Source organism: Balearica regulorum, chromosome 7 (assembly GCF_011004875.1).
Source record: "Balearica regulorum gibbericeps isolate bBalReg1 chromosome 7, bBalReg1.pri, whole genome shotgun sequence".
Lineage (NCBI taxonomy): Eukaryota > Metazoa > Chordata > Aves > Gruiformes > Gruidae > Balearica > Balearica regulorum.
Window position 1 is genome coordinate 624772 of NC_046190.1, and position 20238 is coordinate 645009.

At 49.6% G+C, this 20238-nt stretch overlaps 1 protein-coding gene across 3 annotated transcripts in view; it reads left to right on the top strand.

The window, feature by feature from the left end:
* The first annotated feature begins 10882 nt into the window (after positions 1 to 10882).
* STK32C (serine/threonine kinase 32C) overlaps positions 10883 to 20238 on the top strand; it is a 92010-nt gene continuing 82654 nt past the window's right edge. Inside the window, exon 1 of one of the 3 annotated variants that reach the window (XR_012836264.1) lies at positions 10883 to 11294. Coding sequence is in view for 2 of the 3 variants with exons in the window: in XM_075757571.1 (XP_075613686.1) it covers positions 11190 to 11294 (105 nt within the window). In the remaining variant the exon portion in view is untranslated. The remainder of the gene's footprint in view (positions 11295 to 20238) is intronic. The other 2 variants (XM_075757571.1, XM_075757570.1) reach the window with 2 other exon arrangements.

A 20238-nucleotide genomic window follows, 5' to 3' on the forward strand; every position in this document is an offset into this window, starting at 1 on the left:
GCCTCGGCCCCCCTCACGGCCCGCCCAGGCCGGCTCCGCACCGCCGCCCGCCCGCAGGAGGGCCGCGATCGGCACTTGGAGGCGCCGCTCGGCCGCCGCCTCGCCGGGCCCGCGTCTCCGCGGCAACGGGCAGGGCCGCCCGCCCCGGCCTGCAGCCACCCGCGGGTTTCGGGGCCGCCGCGCCTCCCTGGGGTGGCCCCGGCCGGCGGGGTGTTTGGGGACGGTAACCGGGACTGGGACGGACTGCCGGGGAACGTGTACCCGCGGGCTGTGAGGGCGGAGGGCTCGGGGGAATACCGGGCACCGCCGGGTCTGGAGAGGGCCTTCATCTCGCTTCCTCGAACGGAAGCTCTCACGCTACTGGAGCCGGCAGTGAAGTTTCTCCAGTCCAAACAGTTAAATGCACACTCGGTGATTTTTCGGTGACTAAACAGCAGTAGCTGCATTGTTCAGGCATGTGCCCACGCCGCCGGGACCCTCACGCCGCGCACCCGGCGCGTTGTTGGCTGGGTTTGGCGTTGGCGTTCATCTCCTGGCTGCCGGAATGGGCCGGTGCCTGGGTCAGCCTCGCAGCTGCCTCATTCCTGCGCTGCTCTCACCCACTGCTCTTAAAACAGTTTTTCCTCTTGTTTCCCATTACTACTACCTATTTGTCTTCCAGTGCCTGTGTCCACCGTATCCCTCACCCTGGTTAAGCGGTTTGTTCGCAGGTGTCCCTGTTTGGGGAAGTCCCAGGGCGGGTGTATCCGGAGCAAAGCCGCGAGCCTTGGAAAGACCCCCCAGCCCCAGGAAAACCCTTCTGGCAACGCAGCCCCATCGGGGCACTCCGGGCTGCTGTGTGAGCGATCCTGTCCTGCAGAGCCCCCACGTGCTGGGGTGAGCAATGCAGAGAGTAGCCAGAGGTTCTGTGCGTCTGAAATAAAACGTCTTAGTTAGCGTCGTGGTAGAAATCCATTACTGGGACATGAAGCGTACTTAATCCTACAAATCCAGATAATTATGTTCCCAGCGACCTGATCAAGTTTGATCAGTGGCAGTAGTAGGGTGTAAAATACAGGAAATTAATTTCAGAGTTTAGATACATGATTTTTTTTTTTTTGGCTGACTTATACTGTGATTATTAAACTAACTGAGAAAACAAAGCTATTTTAATGGAATTCCTTTAGAAGCTATTTCCTTACAGAAGCATTTTTTTTTTAATTTGTAGAAGAGAACCTGACACATTTTATTATAGGCTGTAACCTCAAATGCATATTGCTCTCCATAGGAAAGAGTATCTCACTAACCGTAAGAACCATCATGTGGCAAAATACAGAGCCTCGGCAACAACACTTTGAGGAAAACCGCTTGTTAGATCCCCTGCGTATACAGTGTCTTTGTAGCAAGTACAGCTGGAGACTGGAATGTCTCGAACTGCCGGAGTTACTGCATTAGGGCGAAGCTTGGTTTCCATTCTTCAACTCAGAATTGCCTTACCTTGACGTACTGCACGATCTCCTCGTTGAGGAATTTCTGACCTCCACAGGCTATCCAGACAGGGGCCTGTTTTGTAGTAGAGCATGTTGAACCTTGAAACTTCTATCTTACAGGAAATCTCTGAATTCTGAAAAAAAACCTCCAACAAACCACCCTGTTATCCTGCAGTGACCTACAGTACTGCCGTTTTCATGGGAACAGTTGGCTTAAATGCGTAACTAAATAGGCCTAAATCTCCACGTTTGTTTGTTACAGGGCCACAAGCTTCTGCAAAATACACCATTCCCTGGGCTGAATAGGACAAAGCACCCGTTCCTCAGCTCGAATGCATCTCCACTTTGAAAATACTGATTCTACTAATTAGGCTATTACTGCTGATTTTAAGAAAAAGCAGGTATGACTGGTAATTTTATTATGCTTTTCCTGGAATAGGTTTTCTTTGAGGCTACTTGGGTGATTAAATCCTAATTATGAGCAATATTTATAAACCAGAGGGCAAATTATGAAAATTAAAACTGGATCAATGGCAAAGCTGTGCTGAAATAAGTATTGTTTTGCATTTGTTTATGCAAACCCAGAAATATTTTAGGATGATTTTATTTAAGATTACATAAGAAAATACACTAGGATTGAAACGAATGACGTCATTCCATTAATTAAAGAGGGGATTATTTTAGCTGGTTTTGATCTCAGCATTCTGTTTAGAATTCTGTAACACAATGGTAATGGAGAAACATTTTCATGGGCCTTTCAGGGAGAGAAAGCGAATCCGGAAGGATACCCAACTTAGGTAAATCATCTTAAATCAGGACTTTCAGTGTTCCTTTTTCAAGTCTAGTTGTCCAGTTTGGCCTCCTCACTGAAGCTTGAGTTCTCTGTGCAGCATCAGCACAGTAATATAACACCATTTCTTAAACATGACAGGATCCAGGAAGGTTTTATTCTAATGAGAAGGCAAAAAGAAATAATAGATCAAAAGTCAATAAATATATCCCTCAGTAGGTTCATTTTACTTTAGCAAGGCAGAGTTACAAGCTTCAGTTGCAAAGCAACACCCAGCATGCGTGTTTCACTGCACAAATCCCTGTCGGGTTGGTCACTGCAATTCAGGTTGCCGAGCTGCTTGGGAGTTCTGCGGTGCAGGCTCACCCTCCCGCGTCGTTGGGCTCTGTGCTCTTTGGGCCATCCAGTTTCAATACCTGAGTAACTCTTTTACAAATACAATCACAACAACAAAAGTATCATTAAAGTTTGCATGCGAGATGGCAAATGAGCAATGTTCTGTATCAATTATTTCTGATCTTGGGGGATAACTGAGGGTTTCAGCTTTTTGTATTGGGAGTTCCTTCCTAGAAGCAAAATCCACGCAGGGATTGAATGTACAAAGAGAAAACCATGGAATTGCTGTGCTGACAGAAACATCTCAAGGGCTGGCTGAGGTGACAGCCTTGTCCAGACCTGGGGGGATGTTGAAATGCAGTCAGGTCTCCTTTGAAACAGTCATCCTAGTGATAACATTTCACAGAGAAGTGATGGCCGTCAGTGTCCCTCCTTGTTCTGACACGAGCTTGCATGGGTTTGCTGAAGACCTGCATTTGTATCTTTTGACCAACGTAGAACCTGTTTGGACACTGAAAGAAGAATTTCCCATAGGTGTTAGGGTGTGTTCGTTAATCCTTCAGCAGCAGTGGCACTGACATAATTTATGATGGACCAAAGTGATTGCTGGATTATCTCCAGAGATGTATCGGTCTTTACTTTTGGACTCAGCTGTTTTGCTGGGCAAGAAAGGAAGTGTCACGTGGTTTGTTTGACTGAATCACAAGGTATTTTTTCTTCCTTTAAAGGATGCCAATCTCTGAGATAGGCCAAGCTTGCGCATTGATCTCTTGTCAGGACCTGAACAGTTGAGTCCTCATATAGAGGGCTCAGAATCAAATATTCTAGTGCGGACATGAACCTCAGCCGTCCCTCCTCCCTAGCCCTGGTTTCAAAGGTGCTGCGCTTCAAATGCACCGGTGCCACGGAGCAGAGGAAAGCTGCCCCCGTGCATCATCCCCATGGCATAGCAGCCAGCTGTCCCTTACGGCTCAGCGATGGTCCTCTGTGTGTGTGACAGAGCCTCCCCGGGCATTGTGGAGCAAAGCTGAGGTCATGACAGTGCTTTGCCACTATGACTGCTGCGTATGTTGATCCCACCAACACTTCTCCACAGTGTTATAGATTGCTGTGGGCGACGGAACGAACGGTGCCAGGATAGATCCTCATGCAGAGGAATTGTTCGATTATGGACTTTAAGGGTCCTGCATCACCTTACAAAGCTGCAAGTGACAACCAAGCTTCAGAGGGAGGCGTTCAGCTTTTCTGCCCAGCTACTTGTTCAGATTGGTGGGCACCAATGTTACACAAGTTTTACTTGCGTTTGACTTCAGATAAGTTCAGAAGCAAAGTTTTTCTTCATCTTTCTAAAGTCAGAGCCATTGGTTGATACAAGAAATGTCACTGCTTTCTCTATAAAACTAGTCTCTATAGCTTTATGTGGATTTTTTTTTATAGTCCCATAAGTGAAAGAACTAGATGAGTAGATTTGAAGAATGCAACTTATTAAAATATAGTAACATATGTTCTTAATTTTTTAGTGAAACATTTGGTTAACCTATATAAATAAATAACATAAGCAGAAAAGTGAACAGACATGAAAGGAAAAACAAAGAAACAAAGGAGGGAGAGTCACCACAAATTTAAAGGGCTGAATTGCTCACATAGTACCAGAAAGAAAATCACTTTCACAGGATTAGGCAAGCGAAAGCATGGCAGTGTTCAGAAAATTAAGCAGGATAAATGTTTTACACTATGGAAGCCTAAACCAAACCAAGCACCTGAACTCGTACAGCTCCCTCAGCAGCAGCAGAGGAGGGGGCACATCCATCACTCAGGGCTTTGGGCACCAGCTGGGAACAGGCTGTGAGCCCTGGCCAGGGGCTGGCCCGGTGGAATCAGCAGGAGCCATGCTTGGCCACACCCAGCCCAGGTTTTGGTTTTAGTTTTAGTGGTAGTTCCAGTTCTAAGGCTGCATGGCACCCGCTCTGCCTGTCCACACTTACCGCGGCCACTGCAGGGGAGATCTGGTAAGGGAGCGGTGTGAGTCACCTGTGGTGGTCCTAAAGGGCTTTGGACAGCTGGGTCAGAGCGCTTGCTACTCCCGTCTTTCAACATAGAACTGGCACTATGTACAGAAACACTGATGACAGGAAAACGTGTGAAATTTCCCCCTTATGTAATGTTTATTGAAAGGATTATGTGTTCTTTTGGAGGAACTTTTTAAAATAAACACAGGCTTTTCTCTGTAGGCTTTCTTCTTGATGAAGAAGGCATGTGAATTTTAAGAATCACAGCAATGTTCCTTTCATCATCTTAAACATGTTGCAATTATAGCCATTATATTCAGCGAAGGGCTTTTATCAGGAATGTAATACCATGGTATATTGGCCCCCTTGCTTCTATGCCTAAATTAGGAGTGTCTTATAATATTTGCCTCCCTTGCAGTTTTATGATAATTGGTAGCATTTTTGTTTAGAAACCATTTTCATCAGCTCACTGAGAAGAGATAACCATTAAGAATGTAATGCTACTTCAGGCAGTTCTATTTTTATTTACACTAGGTTTATTCAGGATAATTTCACTGATACCAGGGAGCTTGATCCTGATTTACAGTGATGAAAGAAGAAAATGATCACCATTCCATGCAACCAGTAAAAAGAGGAGAAAGGGAACCCTAAGTAATGACTAGCAGGAGAGTACAGCATAAAGAGGTAAACTGCAGGATCCATACTGCTTAATTGAAGTGTGAGATTAACAAAGAAAAGTTGAAATATTATCTTCAGTTTCCCTCATACTAATTTTATCATGATGTAAAATATACAGCTCACAATACTTGGGAATGAGATAGATCAGTCATTCCTCAAAGGATACTCATTCACTTGCAGAACCGAGACGTTTGAGAACAATTGGATGAAATAATCCCTGATATGAATCCTTTAATTGAAAGAATAATCCTGGAATTTCATAAAGAATGTATTTGGCCTGTCCTAGGTTAGAACAGGTATCACATCTCCCAGTGAACTGAATGCACGTTGGCTTTGCCTGTTGAATGTCAGTGAGTTTTTGATGAGACACAACATAGGTGGTACTGATGATATGAAAACCCACTGAGTTTGGTTCAGCATATGTAATTCCGTAAAGTTAGAGATGATTTCATGGCTGGTAAAATGCAAGAAAACTCCAATCTCTTGGAATCCGTGAGAAAAGAGAAAATATGCAAAAGTAAACACAGATGGGAAAAGACAAACGCTTCCAAACATACGAGTGGTGGCTCTGCCTTTTGCAAGTCTCTGCTTACACCCAGGTGAAACAGTCAGGCAAGCCTCATCTTTCCAAGGCTGCAAGAGGGCTATTGCATAGCACCGTATCTACAGTCTATCAGTACTCACGTATGCTTCAATCAGCTGATTTTCCACCATCATATGCCTTGAAGTGCAGTATGTATGGATGTGCTTCAGGTTTGAATCCGTTTCCACAACAAGAAAGCGGGATGAGGCGCGGTTTGGAGTGCTGATGACTGCACCTCTGACTACGTTGCAGGTCTTGTGCCATCCCCTTCCCGCAATACCTGGCGCTAGCAAGCTTTCATCAGGCAGGACGGCGGACTGCATGGACTTTGTACATGCTCCTGACCACAAAAGTTAGTTTTGGCTTGCCTAAGGCTTTTCTCCTGCTTTTCCTAGAAAGATTAGAACCTTCTAGCAGCTTTTCTTTCTTTTCTAATTTAAGAAAATCATCAGATCTGTTGTATATGAAAGTTTCCAGGGACAAACAGACATGCATATAGTGTCCCCGAGACCTTCACTAGTAAAATGCCCAGTTGTGTTTTAGTAAAATATAAAACACAAAAAGAAGAATGGAAAGTGGAAGAGAGGAAAAAAAAAAAGTATGGAATTCTTAGTGGTTTCAAGAACAGGCTGTTCCTAAGAACCTCTTTGGTCACCCAGGCTGCGCATTTTCCCCTTAGAAATGTAGTTAGAGTTACATCCAAAGACCTCTTGAAGAATATATTATCGTAAAAGTCAGCTTTTAATTAAACTTCCTCATTTCAAAACCAAAGTGGATCTCTGTTTCCCTGGAGACCAGGATATGTAAGAAAGCAGAACTCTCCCCATTTCCCTTTCCTATGTTGGACCGCACAGAGCAGTTTATGTGTCTTACTTTTCTCTCCTGCAGGATTAATATCCATTACTGAATGACTTTTTCATAAGATGACTGTAATTGTGACACTATCGTGAGTAATCTACGTTGATACTCCTGACGTGCAGTTGTTCACTGAGGGGTCAACATCTGTCACTGCATGTTACGGCACTGGTTTTGGATAGCAGTATCAGATATGAGTGCCCACTCAACAGAAAGGGAACCCTGTTTTCAAGTTTTAGAAGTAGAAAATGAACACAATTCTGCTACAGAAGTAATGCAGACCTGTCTGCTTGAACCTCCATCACACTTGCACTGTGGGTGAGAGCAAATACTGTTGTCTGACAGAAGGCAGAAGGGCCATGTTTGCTATTTTGGGCACTAATTTTGCACTATTGTAAATGATTGTGCACGAGCAATCGTGACCCAGCGTTCTCCGGTTGACAAACTGATCCAAGACAGTGAGCATTTCATCCTTCTCTCAATCTCTGTTGGTATGGAGCTCCGTCTGAATTACTCGAGAGTACACGTAGAGCTTGTTTTTCTCCCCTTTTCCTTCCACACATTCTCCAAAGTCAATGTTCGTATGTCTCTCATTTCCCCTCCAACACATTCACCTTTTCGTCATTCAGATGTTGTCAGATGTGACTTAAGATCACAAGCAAAAATACTGTTTTTCAAACTGGAACTTCACGAACAATTTAGATAAACCAGATTTTCCAAGGGCAAAATACAGCCAAGCACTGTTGTTAGTGGCCGGGATTCTTTGCCGTGCCACAGACGTCTTTCTAAACTCTTTTTTTCTCTTTTTTCTTGGTTCTATCGTCTTTGTTGGTGGCAGTTCAAAAGGCACCAGCACGGCACAGCACTCTCCAAACACCAGGTTTGGTATTTAGAGTAAGAATATGCTCTCCCAAATCAAAGCAGAGAGCAAAAATCAGAAGAATTTACACCTGACAAGAGCTGTCCGATTCAGTTAATGATAAACCTCACCTGGTTTTCTATTCAAGGTAACATTCTGCCAATTTCAGTATTATAATTTAGATTGAAATGAGGCTTAGGTTTCAACCACAGCCCCTCCTTCCCGTGGGACCCCAAGGAGAAGTCCGCAGCTGCCGCGCTGAGTAATGGGCACAGGACCAAACTCTGGTGGCTGTCAGGGCAGCTCCTCCTGTTTCATTTGGAGTAGGGAAAAGCCTCTGTGGTTATGGATGGGTTATATACCTGGTAGTTCTTCCCTTATAAAACAAGGCTGAAATTCTGATTGTCTTGGCTGTGCCATAGACGGGCCTCGTGCACGGGCAGACCTCATCATGAGGATGATAGCAAGGTGATCGTTTTCTTGGGATCTGTCAGGTGTTTGTTAGGACATGTATGTGTGCCTACAGCTGACTTCCTAGAAAGCAGGAGTAAACGAGAAGACCTAGTTTTAATTAGCACGTATTACTGTCAAGAATTCTGAGCAGCACTTAGTCAGTAGTGCTCTGAATAGCAGTAAAAAAACCCCAAATCAACTTACAAGGCCTTTTATTGCTGTCCTATTCGACTTATCTTTTTGAAGGTAAAACTGCTTATTACATTTCTAGTGAAGCAAAAATTAAAGTGCCATGCTGCACCTTCTTCCATTTCGCAGGTAAAGGAATCAAGGAATGTGGTGGAATGAAACCCTCCTCTGGTATTGGACCATCACATCCTTATTTCTCACTCTTTTTTCCTACATATACATCTTGCAAACTTCTCAAAAAAAGCCTGATTCTGTGCTATGGATTTGTCCAAATATTAGTGGAGAATGAGAGAAATGACAACTGACTGGCAGAGAGGCTGAAGCTGTGTAATGGCATCTTTCATACTTTTCCTACAGAATGTAAGGGAAAGAGAAAGGAAGGAATGAAAGCTGATAGCTCAGAGATTTGCAGTATATTTAAAGACAAACCTATCCCTAAACAAAGCAAAAATTACTGTCTTGTGTAAAAGTGTTCTATCTTTTTATTTGAGAGCAATTCTTTCTGATTTCTCAAAGAAATATTCTTTAAGAACTATTCTTTGCCTTTGGAAAACTGTTCTTAAATTACACCCTTCAATTGTAATCCTTTTACAACTTTCAGCCTCTTTTAAATAATGACTAACTCCTAGAAAATTTTCTGTAAAGAGTACAATAACTAACATATCCATTTCAAAACATGCTATGAAAGAAAACAGCATAAATTTTAAATTAAAACTTAGGAAGTAGCATTTCAGAAATTATGAAAGTATTTACTGATGGTGTAACAGATACAATCTAATGGCTAAAGAGCTGTCACTCGCCCTGGCATTGCTGATGTGCTCTGCTAACATAGTAAATTATTTCTGAGAGACGCATTTAATTAGACATTCCGTGAGACATTTCAATTCAACAAGCCATAAAAACCGGCATCACAAGCATGTTACAGCTCAGCATTCTGCAAAGCCTGTAGCGACTTGGGACGAATTCTTGTACTGAGGAGCTCTGCAGCAATCCCAAGTTTTATCACCGAGAAAAGAGCAGGAACTCTCTAGAGCTGGTGAGATACAAACACTGATTATTTAGGCAATGCGGCTTTTCCATTACGTAGTGCTGCACAGAACAAAAATGCAGCATAAGGCTCCTCATTAGAGCTCACCCTCCGGTGTGTTAACAGTTCATGCAGCAGAACGGAACCGTTGCATACTTTGCTATTCGTGTGTTGGCAAACTGTGTGAGTGGCTGTGGGCCACGCTTTTCTCCTGACTACTTGAAAGTAAAGTCGCAGGCCCAGTAGTTTATGGAGGAAAATAATGATCTGGACATGCTCCTGGGAGAACGAGGCATCTGAGTCACTGTCTGGTTTACAGTTATGAAGCAAGTCGTGGAGGCTTCAAGCAGCCAAGTGAGGGACTTGGCAGCACAGCGGGGAGGTGCGGTTCCTGAGAGGCCGTGGAACATCTGGCTGCGGGCCTCTGCTCCTCCTCGGGGTGCTTGCGATGCTGCTCCCCAGCAGCCACGGGGCCTGGCGGCTGTGTGTCCCCGAGCTCTCCTCCAAGCTGGGGCTCCCCGCCACTCGCAGAGGTTATCCACAGGGACCAGCCCACGCCACGCTGGCTGAGCATCACCTGATGCAGGGCTGGATGGAGCGGTGGTGTCCTGTAATGTGTACTGAGGAGACCTGGGGATTCCATCCATCGTGTTCTACCTGGGGAAAACATGGAGGTTCAGGCGCTAATTATTTTTCTAACTGGTTTCTTGCATTGCACTCGTTGCACTGATCAGTGAGAACCATCATTTCAGGCCTAAACTACCAACGTCAGGCTTGTTTTTCTTCTCTGTGTTGAAACTTCCCATATAACATCTTCAGACACAGTGCAATAAAGATCTCCATAGTGAGGAAGCTTCTGAAACGCAGTGGAATCTCTATACGAGAAAAACACCGACTTTCCAAGCTACCCGCTAATTTAAATCAAGTCCTTATTTTATTACAATAGTTGAATAAAAATCAATGCTGCTGTCTTCACATTAATAAGGTTGAAACTCAGTAGCGAGTACTAGTGACTGATTTAAGATGAGCTATTTGCGCTTTCATAAATAACAGCCGAATGCTGGTAAAAGGCTTGGCCATAATATAACATGATTGCCTTTCACAGCGGTTGCGATGTTTATGTATGAGTTTAAAAATAACCGAACCGCGAGAGATAGCTGGTGACAGGGAAGATGCCCCCGAGGCAGCGGGAGCGGTAGGTGTGGGGCAGGACCGGTCCCCGGGGCCGCTCCGGGCGGCACGGCTCGCTGCGGGGCCGGTCCGGGCACAGGGAACCGGGCAGCTCGGGGCTCGGCGCGGTCCCGGGGAGCGGCGGGGAGCTGCCGTGCCGTGGTCACACCCCGCGGCCCCGTCCTGCGGCACCGGCGCGGCCCCTGCCAGAGACCCGTGCCTGGTGAACGGAGCTGCGGGCCGCGGAGGGGAGCGGGGAGCGGCGAGCGGCCCTCCCCGGTGACGCCCCGCTCCACAGCCCCTCCGCCGGGCGCCGGGGCGGAGGAGGAGGAGGAGGAGGAGGAGAAGGAGGAGCAGGAGGAGGCGGGACCCGCTTCCCGGCCCGGCCCGGCCGCACCTGCGGGCGGTGCCGCTGCCCTCCCGCCGCCGCCGGGGGCGCTGCGCTGGGGGCGGCCCTGCCCGCCCCGCCGCCCCGCTCCGCTCCGCTCCGCTCCCGCCTCCCGGCGCTGCAGCCGCCCGGCTCCCCGCCGCTCCGTCCGGCTCGGCTCGGCTCGGCTCGGCTCCCCTCCGCTCCGCTCGGTTCCGCTCCGCCGCGCTGCGGCAGCCGCCGCGGGCAGGAGGACGGGAGGCGGCGGCGCCGGGCGCTGCCATGCGGGCGGGCGGCGCCGGGGCGCGGGGCGGGTGAGGGCGGCGGCGGGGGCTGGCGGCGGCTCGCAGCGCCTGGTCCCGCCCGCGGGAGCCGCCGGGCCGGCGGGGAGCAGCGCGCAGGGCATGCCATCCGCCTCGCCCCGATGTTTCACTGGGGCAAGTGGAAGAAGAGGATGGGAGCGAGCGCCTCCTCCTCCAAGAGACCCGTCTTCGACGAGCGGGAGGACGGTGAGTGTGGGCCGGCATGTCCCGGGGTGCCCTGCCCAGCCCCGGGATGCCCTGCCTCGCCCCGGGGTGCCCGGCCCTGCCCCGGGGTGCCCGGCCCCGGGGTGCCCTGCCCAGCCCCGCGATGCCCAGCCCCGCGATGTCCCGCCCCGGGGTGCCCGGCCCTGCCCCGGGGGGCCCGGCCCTGCCCCGGGGGGCCCTGCCCCGCACCTGTTGAGCCCCGTTCCGCCCGGCCCGGCGGGTCCCGCCGCGTCCCGCCCCGGCGGAGCTGGCCACCGGTTTGCCGGCCGGGTCTTGCTTCTCCGCGGAACCCCCGGCAGAAACGGGGCGGCTGTCATTAAAATAGTGGGTAACTTGGAAGCAGGCAGTGAGGGGACAAGTTAGCAATGACGTTTCAGTCTGTGCAAGGAAATCTCAGGTTTTAACAAGTAAAGATCAAGTGCAGCTGGCCGTCAAACTTCTTAAAAACTACTCTGTGCAAAAAGGCTGGTTTGGGTTTTTTTTCCCAAAATACAAGTTTTTTTGTAGAAATACATCGGGAAATACCACAGTTGCATTAGACTTCTCAGATGCAGGGTGAAATTTCAGAGAACCAACGGAAGGAAATTTTGGGTGGGGGAAGACTCAGCAGAGGGGTCAGGCCAGCGGACCGGCTACTGAGTGGCTGGGAGCTCTCCCGGTGTGCGAAGAATGCCGTGTTGGCCACAGGACACCAACTGAGCGATGGCAAAAATCCCCGGGTGCTCAGGGTGCTGGAATTGTGCACTAGGTAAACTTGGAGTTAAATGTGTATGTTAATTTGAGCCTTCAAGGCACGGTAATGTTCTAGTTTACATGAGCAGTGGGTCTGCTGGCATCCCCTCGGTGAGGGTGATCAAACCTGAGACTGTCTGTGCCGCTTCTGACAGCTGAAGGGGAGTTCAATCAGGTAAACTTTTACTGGAGAAGTAGCTAGTTGGTATCACCAACAAGTATTTATTAGCAATTCAGAGCATAACGTTGAGTTGTTAACCCTCGCATCTCTTACTACAAGCAGTGTAGAGGAAACATCTGTTGGAATGACACCTCACTGCCTGAGGGGCACAACAGCAAAATTGCTGTTGGAAGGAACTGCAAAATCCGTCCAACCCCCCTGTCCCTTTATAATAACGGTGTGCGTGAGATTGGGTTGATGTGGCTGCTGGGTGTGTGCGGCTCCGGAGGACTTTACCTGGATTTTGTGCTCAAAGTGCAAATGTGTCACCTTGGATGTGGTGGGTCAGCAGGAACAGCAAGTGAGCCAAGTAAAAACACTTAAATGGGAGGCTTTGCTACGTAATTCACAAAGTTTCATTCTGAACTGAGCCCGTGTACAGCCATTATAGGGAAATGGAGCTTTGCAGGTGAATGACCATTGACAAAACCCTGATAACATCTCGTAAGATATTTTCAAGCAGCACTCTTGCAATAACAGAGACTTATTAGGATATTACTTCCTTAATATTGCGTGTGTTTTCATCGTTGCTCGTTAGTGTGCGCTCAGAGCAATTACAGTGTTGTTCTGGTGCACTCATATTTACTGGCAGGGCATGGTTGCTATGGAGATCTCTTAAGACATTCTAATAACTTCCTTACATAAAGAAGCCACTTAATACTTTGGTGTATGACATAATGTGGAAGAATTACTAGTGATGACAATTTAAAGTGAAATAAATTTTTTAAAAAAAGGAAAAAGGTAGATTGGTGTTTGAAATTTTATCCATAGGTAGTTCCCAGTGATGGATGTACAAGAATATATCTAAATTATAGATACATAATTTGACTCTAAATCCAATGGTTAATCCCTTTTAATTATGACAGGGTGTATGTAAATAGAAGGTTAACATTTATTCTACTGAGTGGTAACACAAGGCCCAGTATTTACCCTCAGATGAATCAAACTCCAAATGTGTAGATTTTTGAGGCAAGAAAACCCTTACAGTCCTCTTCCCTGACTTCCTTCCTTGGGACTGGTTTCAGATCTTCACGGGAATTATTGCCTCAAGTCAAACGGGTGCGGGGGGCTTTCCTGGGAGTGGGCAGTAATGCGTTTGCTCTCGGTGTGAAACGCCTGGCCCTGGAGATGTTAACCAGCAGTTAACATCTGCTGTTAACCTCGGAGTCAGAAATCACCCTTTCTCCCCAGTCTGTGTCTGTCCAACCCCAGCTTCCCGCTGTTGGATCTCACCTTGCTAAACCGGAGGAGTGTCTGTTGTCGTGCCCCTGTCTCAGTGTAGCAGCCAGCTGGGACCGCGGCTGCCGGCATCCTCGTCGGTGGGATGCATGGATTGAGCGCTCTGAGTCCACGACTCCGAGGGTAAACTTCATATTCCTGAGTCTGTCCTGTGGCTCTTCTCTCAGCCATCTCTGGTTTCTCAGCATCTTTTTTGTTAATGCTAGGACCAAACTCGTTGCTTCAGCAGGGATCAGCCCCGGGCAGGTCGGTGCTGATGCAGCCTGGGTGCAGCGCTGGTCCGCTCCATCCAGGGACAGGGTGATGTGGAGTTGTGCTACAGAGAGTTGTGCCCAAGGAACAGCTATCCTGCTCCCTCCTCCCTTCCCTTCCCTTCCCAGTGCTGTGTTGTCCCCTGCCCCCCAATTTTCCCCCGGTTCAGGTAACTTCTCTTGACTGCGCAGCCAGATGCAGCCAAGTGCGACCGGTCCTTTGCATTTCATCAGAGCTGCGGGGAGGGGGACGGTGCATCTTTCTTTTGGTACTGTACTTGGCTGCAGCGTGCACAGCTTGCTGTTTCATGTTTGCACATACAACCTTTGAAATATTTCTGAGCATTTTGGAGTTGGGATTCAACTAATAGAAAAGCTGACTTTGAAAGGAGAGCATCTGTGTGTTTTGTGCGTGCTTCCAGAAAGCACTGGTATGTGAGAGATCAGTTCCCCTTGCTTCGCGAGCATCAGCCTCGGCTGCTTCCATTTGCCCAGAAAACTTGGCGTGTTCAGTACCCGCTGCATACGCACCACTTGGGTGCAAGCTCCAGCCTGTCCAGCTAGAGATGCTGCCTAGTGATGCCTTTTTGACAGCTAGTTTTTGGCGAGGTACATTGTACCTTGTTTCTGGACAGAGGAAGTTAATGAATGGGGGGGGGGGGGGGAATAAAAAAAAATAAAAAATAAAAATAATATAAAAAGGACAGGAAAAAGAATAGAAGGGCTGCAAGGTTGAGCACTCAGAGTTGTGGTGTGCTGGAGTAAGGTGGCCTCAGTAAGCTGCAGGGAATCATAGTGCCCTTGTAGATCTTTCATTATTGCCGTGTGCTGTTTTCCATCAGGAAAAACAGGCCTTTGTCTGTAAGGGCTTTTTAGTGTTTCTTATTTATACCTGTAAGAATCTTTGAAAAGCTTCTTCCCTGGTCAGTGAATGCGCTCGCCGGCGCTGAAGAAGGCCCAGCGCGGGTGCCAGCCGCCTCTGCCTGTTGCGAACCATCGGCTCTCCGTGGCACTGCAGCATCTCAGCACGGCGGTCGCAAGGCTTGTTCTTTGTGTGGGCAGGAGGTGTTTTCTATTGTCCTTCTGGGAAATGGCCAAGCAGGTTTTATTTATGGCCCCCCCTCTTTTTAAAAAAAATAAATGTATTTTTATACTATTTGGGAAAAACCCATGATTGTGAAGCCAACGGGAATGTTTCAACCCAGATATTTAAAAAAACATTTAGCAGAGTTGCTAGGACTTGGGAAACAGGGCTGAGTTACAGGAAATACAAGACACGCTTACACTTAGTGCTATGAGCATTGCCCGCAGTTGTGTTCCATGAGAGAGGGGGAAAACACAGCATGATGTATCTTTACATGCAGTTATATCTAAAGAGGAATTTCAAGAGTGCGTTTGGTAGTGGCTTCTCCTGAATCAAAGTGGTTTACTAAAAAAGTGTAAATATACACGAGAATATGTAGAGCCATCTGCTGCTTTCTGCTGAGCTGTTCCTTCGCTACACCGAGGTGAGTGGTCCGAGGGCTTTCTGCCTGTTTCCTGACACTGAATTGGATTTCCATCTGAGTTACAAGGCTTTAATGCTGCAGCCCAATTACTTTCATCGTGATTAGTATTTTGTCTGGATCACTTCTTTACCTGTCCCTTATTTGACTGACTGCTGGAGTGCAGATGGCTTTTTGTAAGGGGGTCAAGTGCACTCTCCTGGCTTTATCCTACTTGCATCAAAATCAACTTTTTAAGGCAAGCTCCCAGTTGTACAGCCCGCAGGTAACCAGCCCGCCTCAGAGGGGCACGTACTCAGGGCTGGTCTGTGGGTCAGGTGAAATGATGCTGGGTGGTTGTTTCCCCTCGCAGGGAGCAATCTCCGTTTGAAATTCTTTGGCTCAGATAATACTGGGAGGAGGCACCAGACTGGGGTTTGGAGGAGGAAAAACCCCAACTGCAAGGGCAGGCGGGAGCGTTCAGGGGGATGTGCAGGGCGAGGGGCCAGGGAGGAGGGAAAGCCCCGGCCTGGGAGGTGTGGGACTGTGGGGCTTTGGAGTTTTGGGGCTGTGGGGTGGGTGGACGCCCCCTCCTCGCTTGGGGTCGTTCTGCCTTCACAGCCTCTGGGTTGCCTTCTGTTGGCCCTGGGACACTGTCCTGAGCGCTGGCCAGCGATGTCTGTCCCCTGGCTGGACGTGTTAGCAGATGAGGGTCTAAAACTGGTAAAAGACCCTCTCTGCGAATGCCCGCTGCGAGTTTCCAAGCTGGGAAATGCTGTTCTGTAAAAATGTGTTTCTGTGGTAAAGCAAGAAAACTGTTGCGCATCTTGAAGCTGTTTTCTAGCCACTCAGTTTGCTGGAGTGCTCCAGCTTTAGGGACGTGCTGGGCCCGGGGGGCTCCTGAAGCCCGAGCAGCGCTGGAGGGACGATCCCCACTCTGCCTCCCCGCCGGCCTCCTCCTCGCAGGGACCGCGGGATGCTGGAGAGCCTCGGCAGCTGCGCGGCACGGCGCCTGTCCCCATGGAAACGGGCGAGAAGCTGCAAAACCTGGGGGAACGTGCTTAAAATAATCCCCATTTTAATTTCAAACCGTGTGTTGGCAGGCTGTAGGGTTACACACACACCAGAGTGTGCATCCCTCCTGCCTCACCCAGGTGACCTGGTGAGATAGAACCGGAGCGCTCCGTTTGTGGAGCTGTTAGGTGTACAGAGAATGAACCGTTGCGTGTGCTGGTGCCAAACCTGCCTCTCGCTCTGACCTGCCGTCCTGCAGCTGCCTTCCGCTGAGCCTGCACTGGCTGGGTGCTGCTGGGTGCCTCCCGCTGCAGATTTGGGGATGACTCTCAGACCCACGTGTCATCGTCAGCTTACGTCACTCTGAAGTCAAGAGTGCAATTGTCACAGGTTGGCGAGCTGTTTACAGTCTTCCTTTTACTTGCTGTTTTCCGATCCGATGGGAGCAAGATGTCCGGCGTTCTCCACAGCGCTAGATGTTAGTTTTTCAGACTGGGATTCTCCTCCATCATTGTTTGTTCCAGGGTTGGGACCTCCAGGGCACGCTGCGAGACTGCTGGGGGTGTCGGAGCGACAGAGACGTGAAGAGGACGGGGAGCAAAGCCTGACCTCATCATGTGTTCGCTTCCTCTGACGTGGCCCAAACCCTCCCGCCAGGTTTGCCCCAGGTCTGGGGGTGTCCCACTGCGCTGCCAGGAGAGGGACCTGCGAGATGGGACAGTGCCGGCCCTGACCCGGGGACCAGGAGAAGTGGTCCCCCTCTCTTAAGTTGCTGCGTGTCATGAAGCGGGTGCTGCCCTTTCAGCCCCTCCAGCATGGCCTGGCTGGGTCCCCTGGTCCCTGGGGCTGCCCTGCAGCACCGTCCCTGCTCCAGCCGCCACCACCGCGCTCCTCGTGCCGCGGCGGGCTCGCCGGTGGGGCGCAGCTGCCTGGCGCTGGCTCCTCTCGCGGCTGGGTGCTCGGCACTGGTTCTTCTGCCTGGCTTCGTCATCTCAGCTGGGCAGGGATTTCGAGCCCTGGGCGGGAAACATGGACCTTTTGATGGGAAAACTATGGAGTAATGCCCAATAAGGCAGTTATAAAATCCCAAATGCTATTTATTTAGGGTCAGATACAGATGTGTTAAGCTTCCATGCTCTGCAAATTACTTTAATAAGTAATCACTGATCAGATTGCAAGGCAAACTTTTTTCATAGCCTGACTTTTATGTGGCTGTGGGCTGGGAGCACAGATGCCTTTCCCTGTTATTTAAAAACAAGAGAAAAAAGCTTTTATGTACTATCAAAGTGGTAACTAAGTAAGTAAGCGGGGGGAGGAGGGAGTGGGAATTACAAGGAGGTGTCAGAAAAGCTGTGTTTAGTATTGTCAGCGGTGCTTTGTTTTTGCTTTAGATCTTGCTTCCCCCGGATCCGAGGCTTTTTGTGTGTGCTTTGCCCAGAGACAAGCTCTTGCCACACGCTCGCTGCCCACCCCCCCCAGCAGAGCCAATGCTCCTTGTTCAGCCTAAGGATTGAACATTTTTCCACACGTGAAGCTTTTCAGCGTGTCGTGTAACACAGAAGTAGGTTAAATCCAGAGAACTCTGTAACTGCAAGTCATGAGAGCGTGTGGTAATAAGCACAACATTTGGGTTGCTGGCTCTCTTTCTCCTTTAGAAATAATTAATAACTTGGCTGTCACTCTCCACGCTGAAGACCATGGTCCGTTCTCAATAGCGCTGGAAGAAATCTGAAGAGAATACATTCTGGGTTTGCACTGGTGAAAGGGGACAAAGCGTCTCCCTTTGAACACTGAAAATTGCAGTTATGGAAAACCGTTGCTGTTCCTTACCTAAGACCATGCTTTATCTTTCACTTGTGTTGGCTTAAGAAACTATATTTTTGTTTAAATCTTCTAGTTTACAACTACTTACAAAACTATAAACTGCCTTTTGTGGAGAGAATACAATATGCATAGAGACGGGGAATTTCATGTTTCCAGCATTTCACTATGTATTTTGTTCTTTCAGATCCTTGTAGTGTTTTCACGTTTGCTCTGCCATTTCCCATTTTACGGGTTCACCATGAACCGGGGTGCAGGTGGGGTCTGTGGCGGAGTCGTGGCCGGGGCCGCACGGGGCTGTGTGCGCCCTCCTCCCCCCAGCCCCTTCCCTCCCCTCCATTTGCCCGGTGTGCTCATGGGGCAATGCCCGCTGGCCACCGCAGCGGTAGCATAAACGAGGGGCAAGCTCTCCTCCTTGTGCGTTTCATGGGGGTCCAGCACGCAGGACAGAACTGGCCTAGACAGCCATACGCGTCGTTTCTCCGAATCGAGTGCAGCGTCTGCGTGGGTTCTGCTCTGGGGAGCGGGGCTGCGGTGTCCTCTGGCCGGGGTGAGCCGCGGCAGGCGCCGGCGATGCTCTCAGGCATCGGGGGGGTCCCCAGGGGTGGGCGTTTGAGCACCACTGGTGTCTCCGCACCCTTGAGGTGGTGTCCTGAGGGGCCGATGCGTGCAGCGTGCCCGTGCTGAGCCTGCTGGGTCTCTGCCTGCAGAGGTGCTGGCTCTCAGCCCACCCACCCTGGCAGCGTGCGGGAGGCAGAGGGGAAGCGAGGGCTGCGGCAGCTCAGCGCACGGCCGGCTCCCTTTGGGCACTCATTTGCTCTTAGGCAAACGCAGGCTCGCGACACCAGGTTGGCAGGACCGTCCTTCTCCTCCTCCTCCTTCCCCGCTGCCAGACCCCGAACACTTGAGTCTGGCTCGGCCAGCATGCAGCCGGAGGGGACATGCCATCCCGCAGGACCCGCACAGCATGACCTGCCCCTCGGTGCCGAACGGCGCTGGATGGGGATTTCACGTCCTTCCTGCTGTGGCATCCTCTGGAGGTGAGGACGCAAGGTCCTGCGGGGCCTCGGGGGCTCACGCGTCTATGGGAGAGCTGCAGAGATAAACAGGGTATAGCAAACCCTGGGGGCGGCTGAGGCTGCTTGCGTGAGGCCAAGGAATTAAAAATTAACAAACCCAACCGCAATTCATGGGACACTTGACTGATAGGGAGCGAAAAGAGCAGTCAAGAAAGAGCCTTTGGAAGTACAGTTCAGGTAAAACGTTAGACCAAATTAGTACTTGGTCTATTCTGTAAAGGCCACAGTCCTCACAATCAGCTTAAAACGAGCTTTCTGTGATTTCAGGATAACTTGCAGGAACGCACTGCTATGGATCTAACCACCTTCCTGGTGCGGGCATGGTGACCTTTCCCGCTCTGCTGGCCTTCCCACCGGTGCCTGCAGCTGTGCTTTCCGGGGCTGCAGCTCCAAGGCAATGGAGCTGATGGTGCCAGGTTGCTCGTAGACACCAGCACTGTCAGTGCCTGGCTGTGAAGGCACTCACAGCATCATCTCATGCTGCGGCTGGCAGAATGTCAGCGTGTGTTGCTTCACATGTAAAACCTTCCCGGAAATGAAAAAGTTGCTTTTTTTGTGGTCTGGTACTTTTATGATACGAAACTTGGGTTCTGAGGTGTTAAGCAGGTTCAGATGCCTTCAGCTGGTTCAGTTCCCCCCCGACAGGGCATCGCGTGTAGAGCATCGGCTGGAGGCGGGGAGCGTGGCGTGGGGCGTGCTCGCAACTCCACGCACGTAGGGGAGAACCTGTGTTTCCTTTGAAATATCACTTTATTTCTTGTGGGAATGCTTGACGTTGAGTGTGGTGCGTAACGGTTGTGTGGCACAAAGCTGCTTGCTTGCACCGGTGTTCCTGTGCCCCTGGGCCAGGACTTGGTCTTTCCGCTCACCGTGGCCACGACAGTCTCTGTGAGCGTGGCCCACCTGCACGTGCTCGGGCAGGGGAAGCTGCTGAGCCCGTTGTTCAGGGTCGCCATGAGAGATGTAAAAGCAGGTACGACTTTTCCCATTCTTTTCCATGGACCTGCTCTCCAGCCGCAGTTTCAAACACTTTGTCATTCAGCAGCCTACGAAGCGTCTCACAGCTGTGGTTTTTGTTAATGTGTG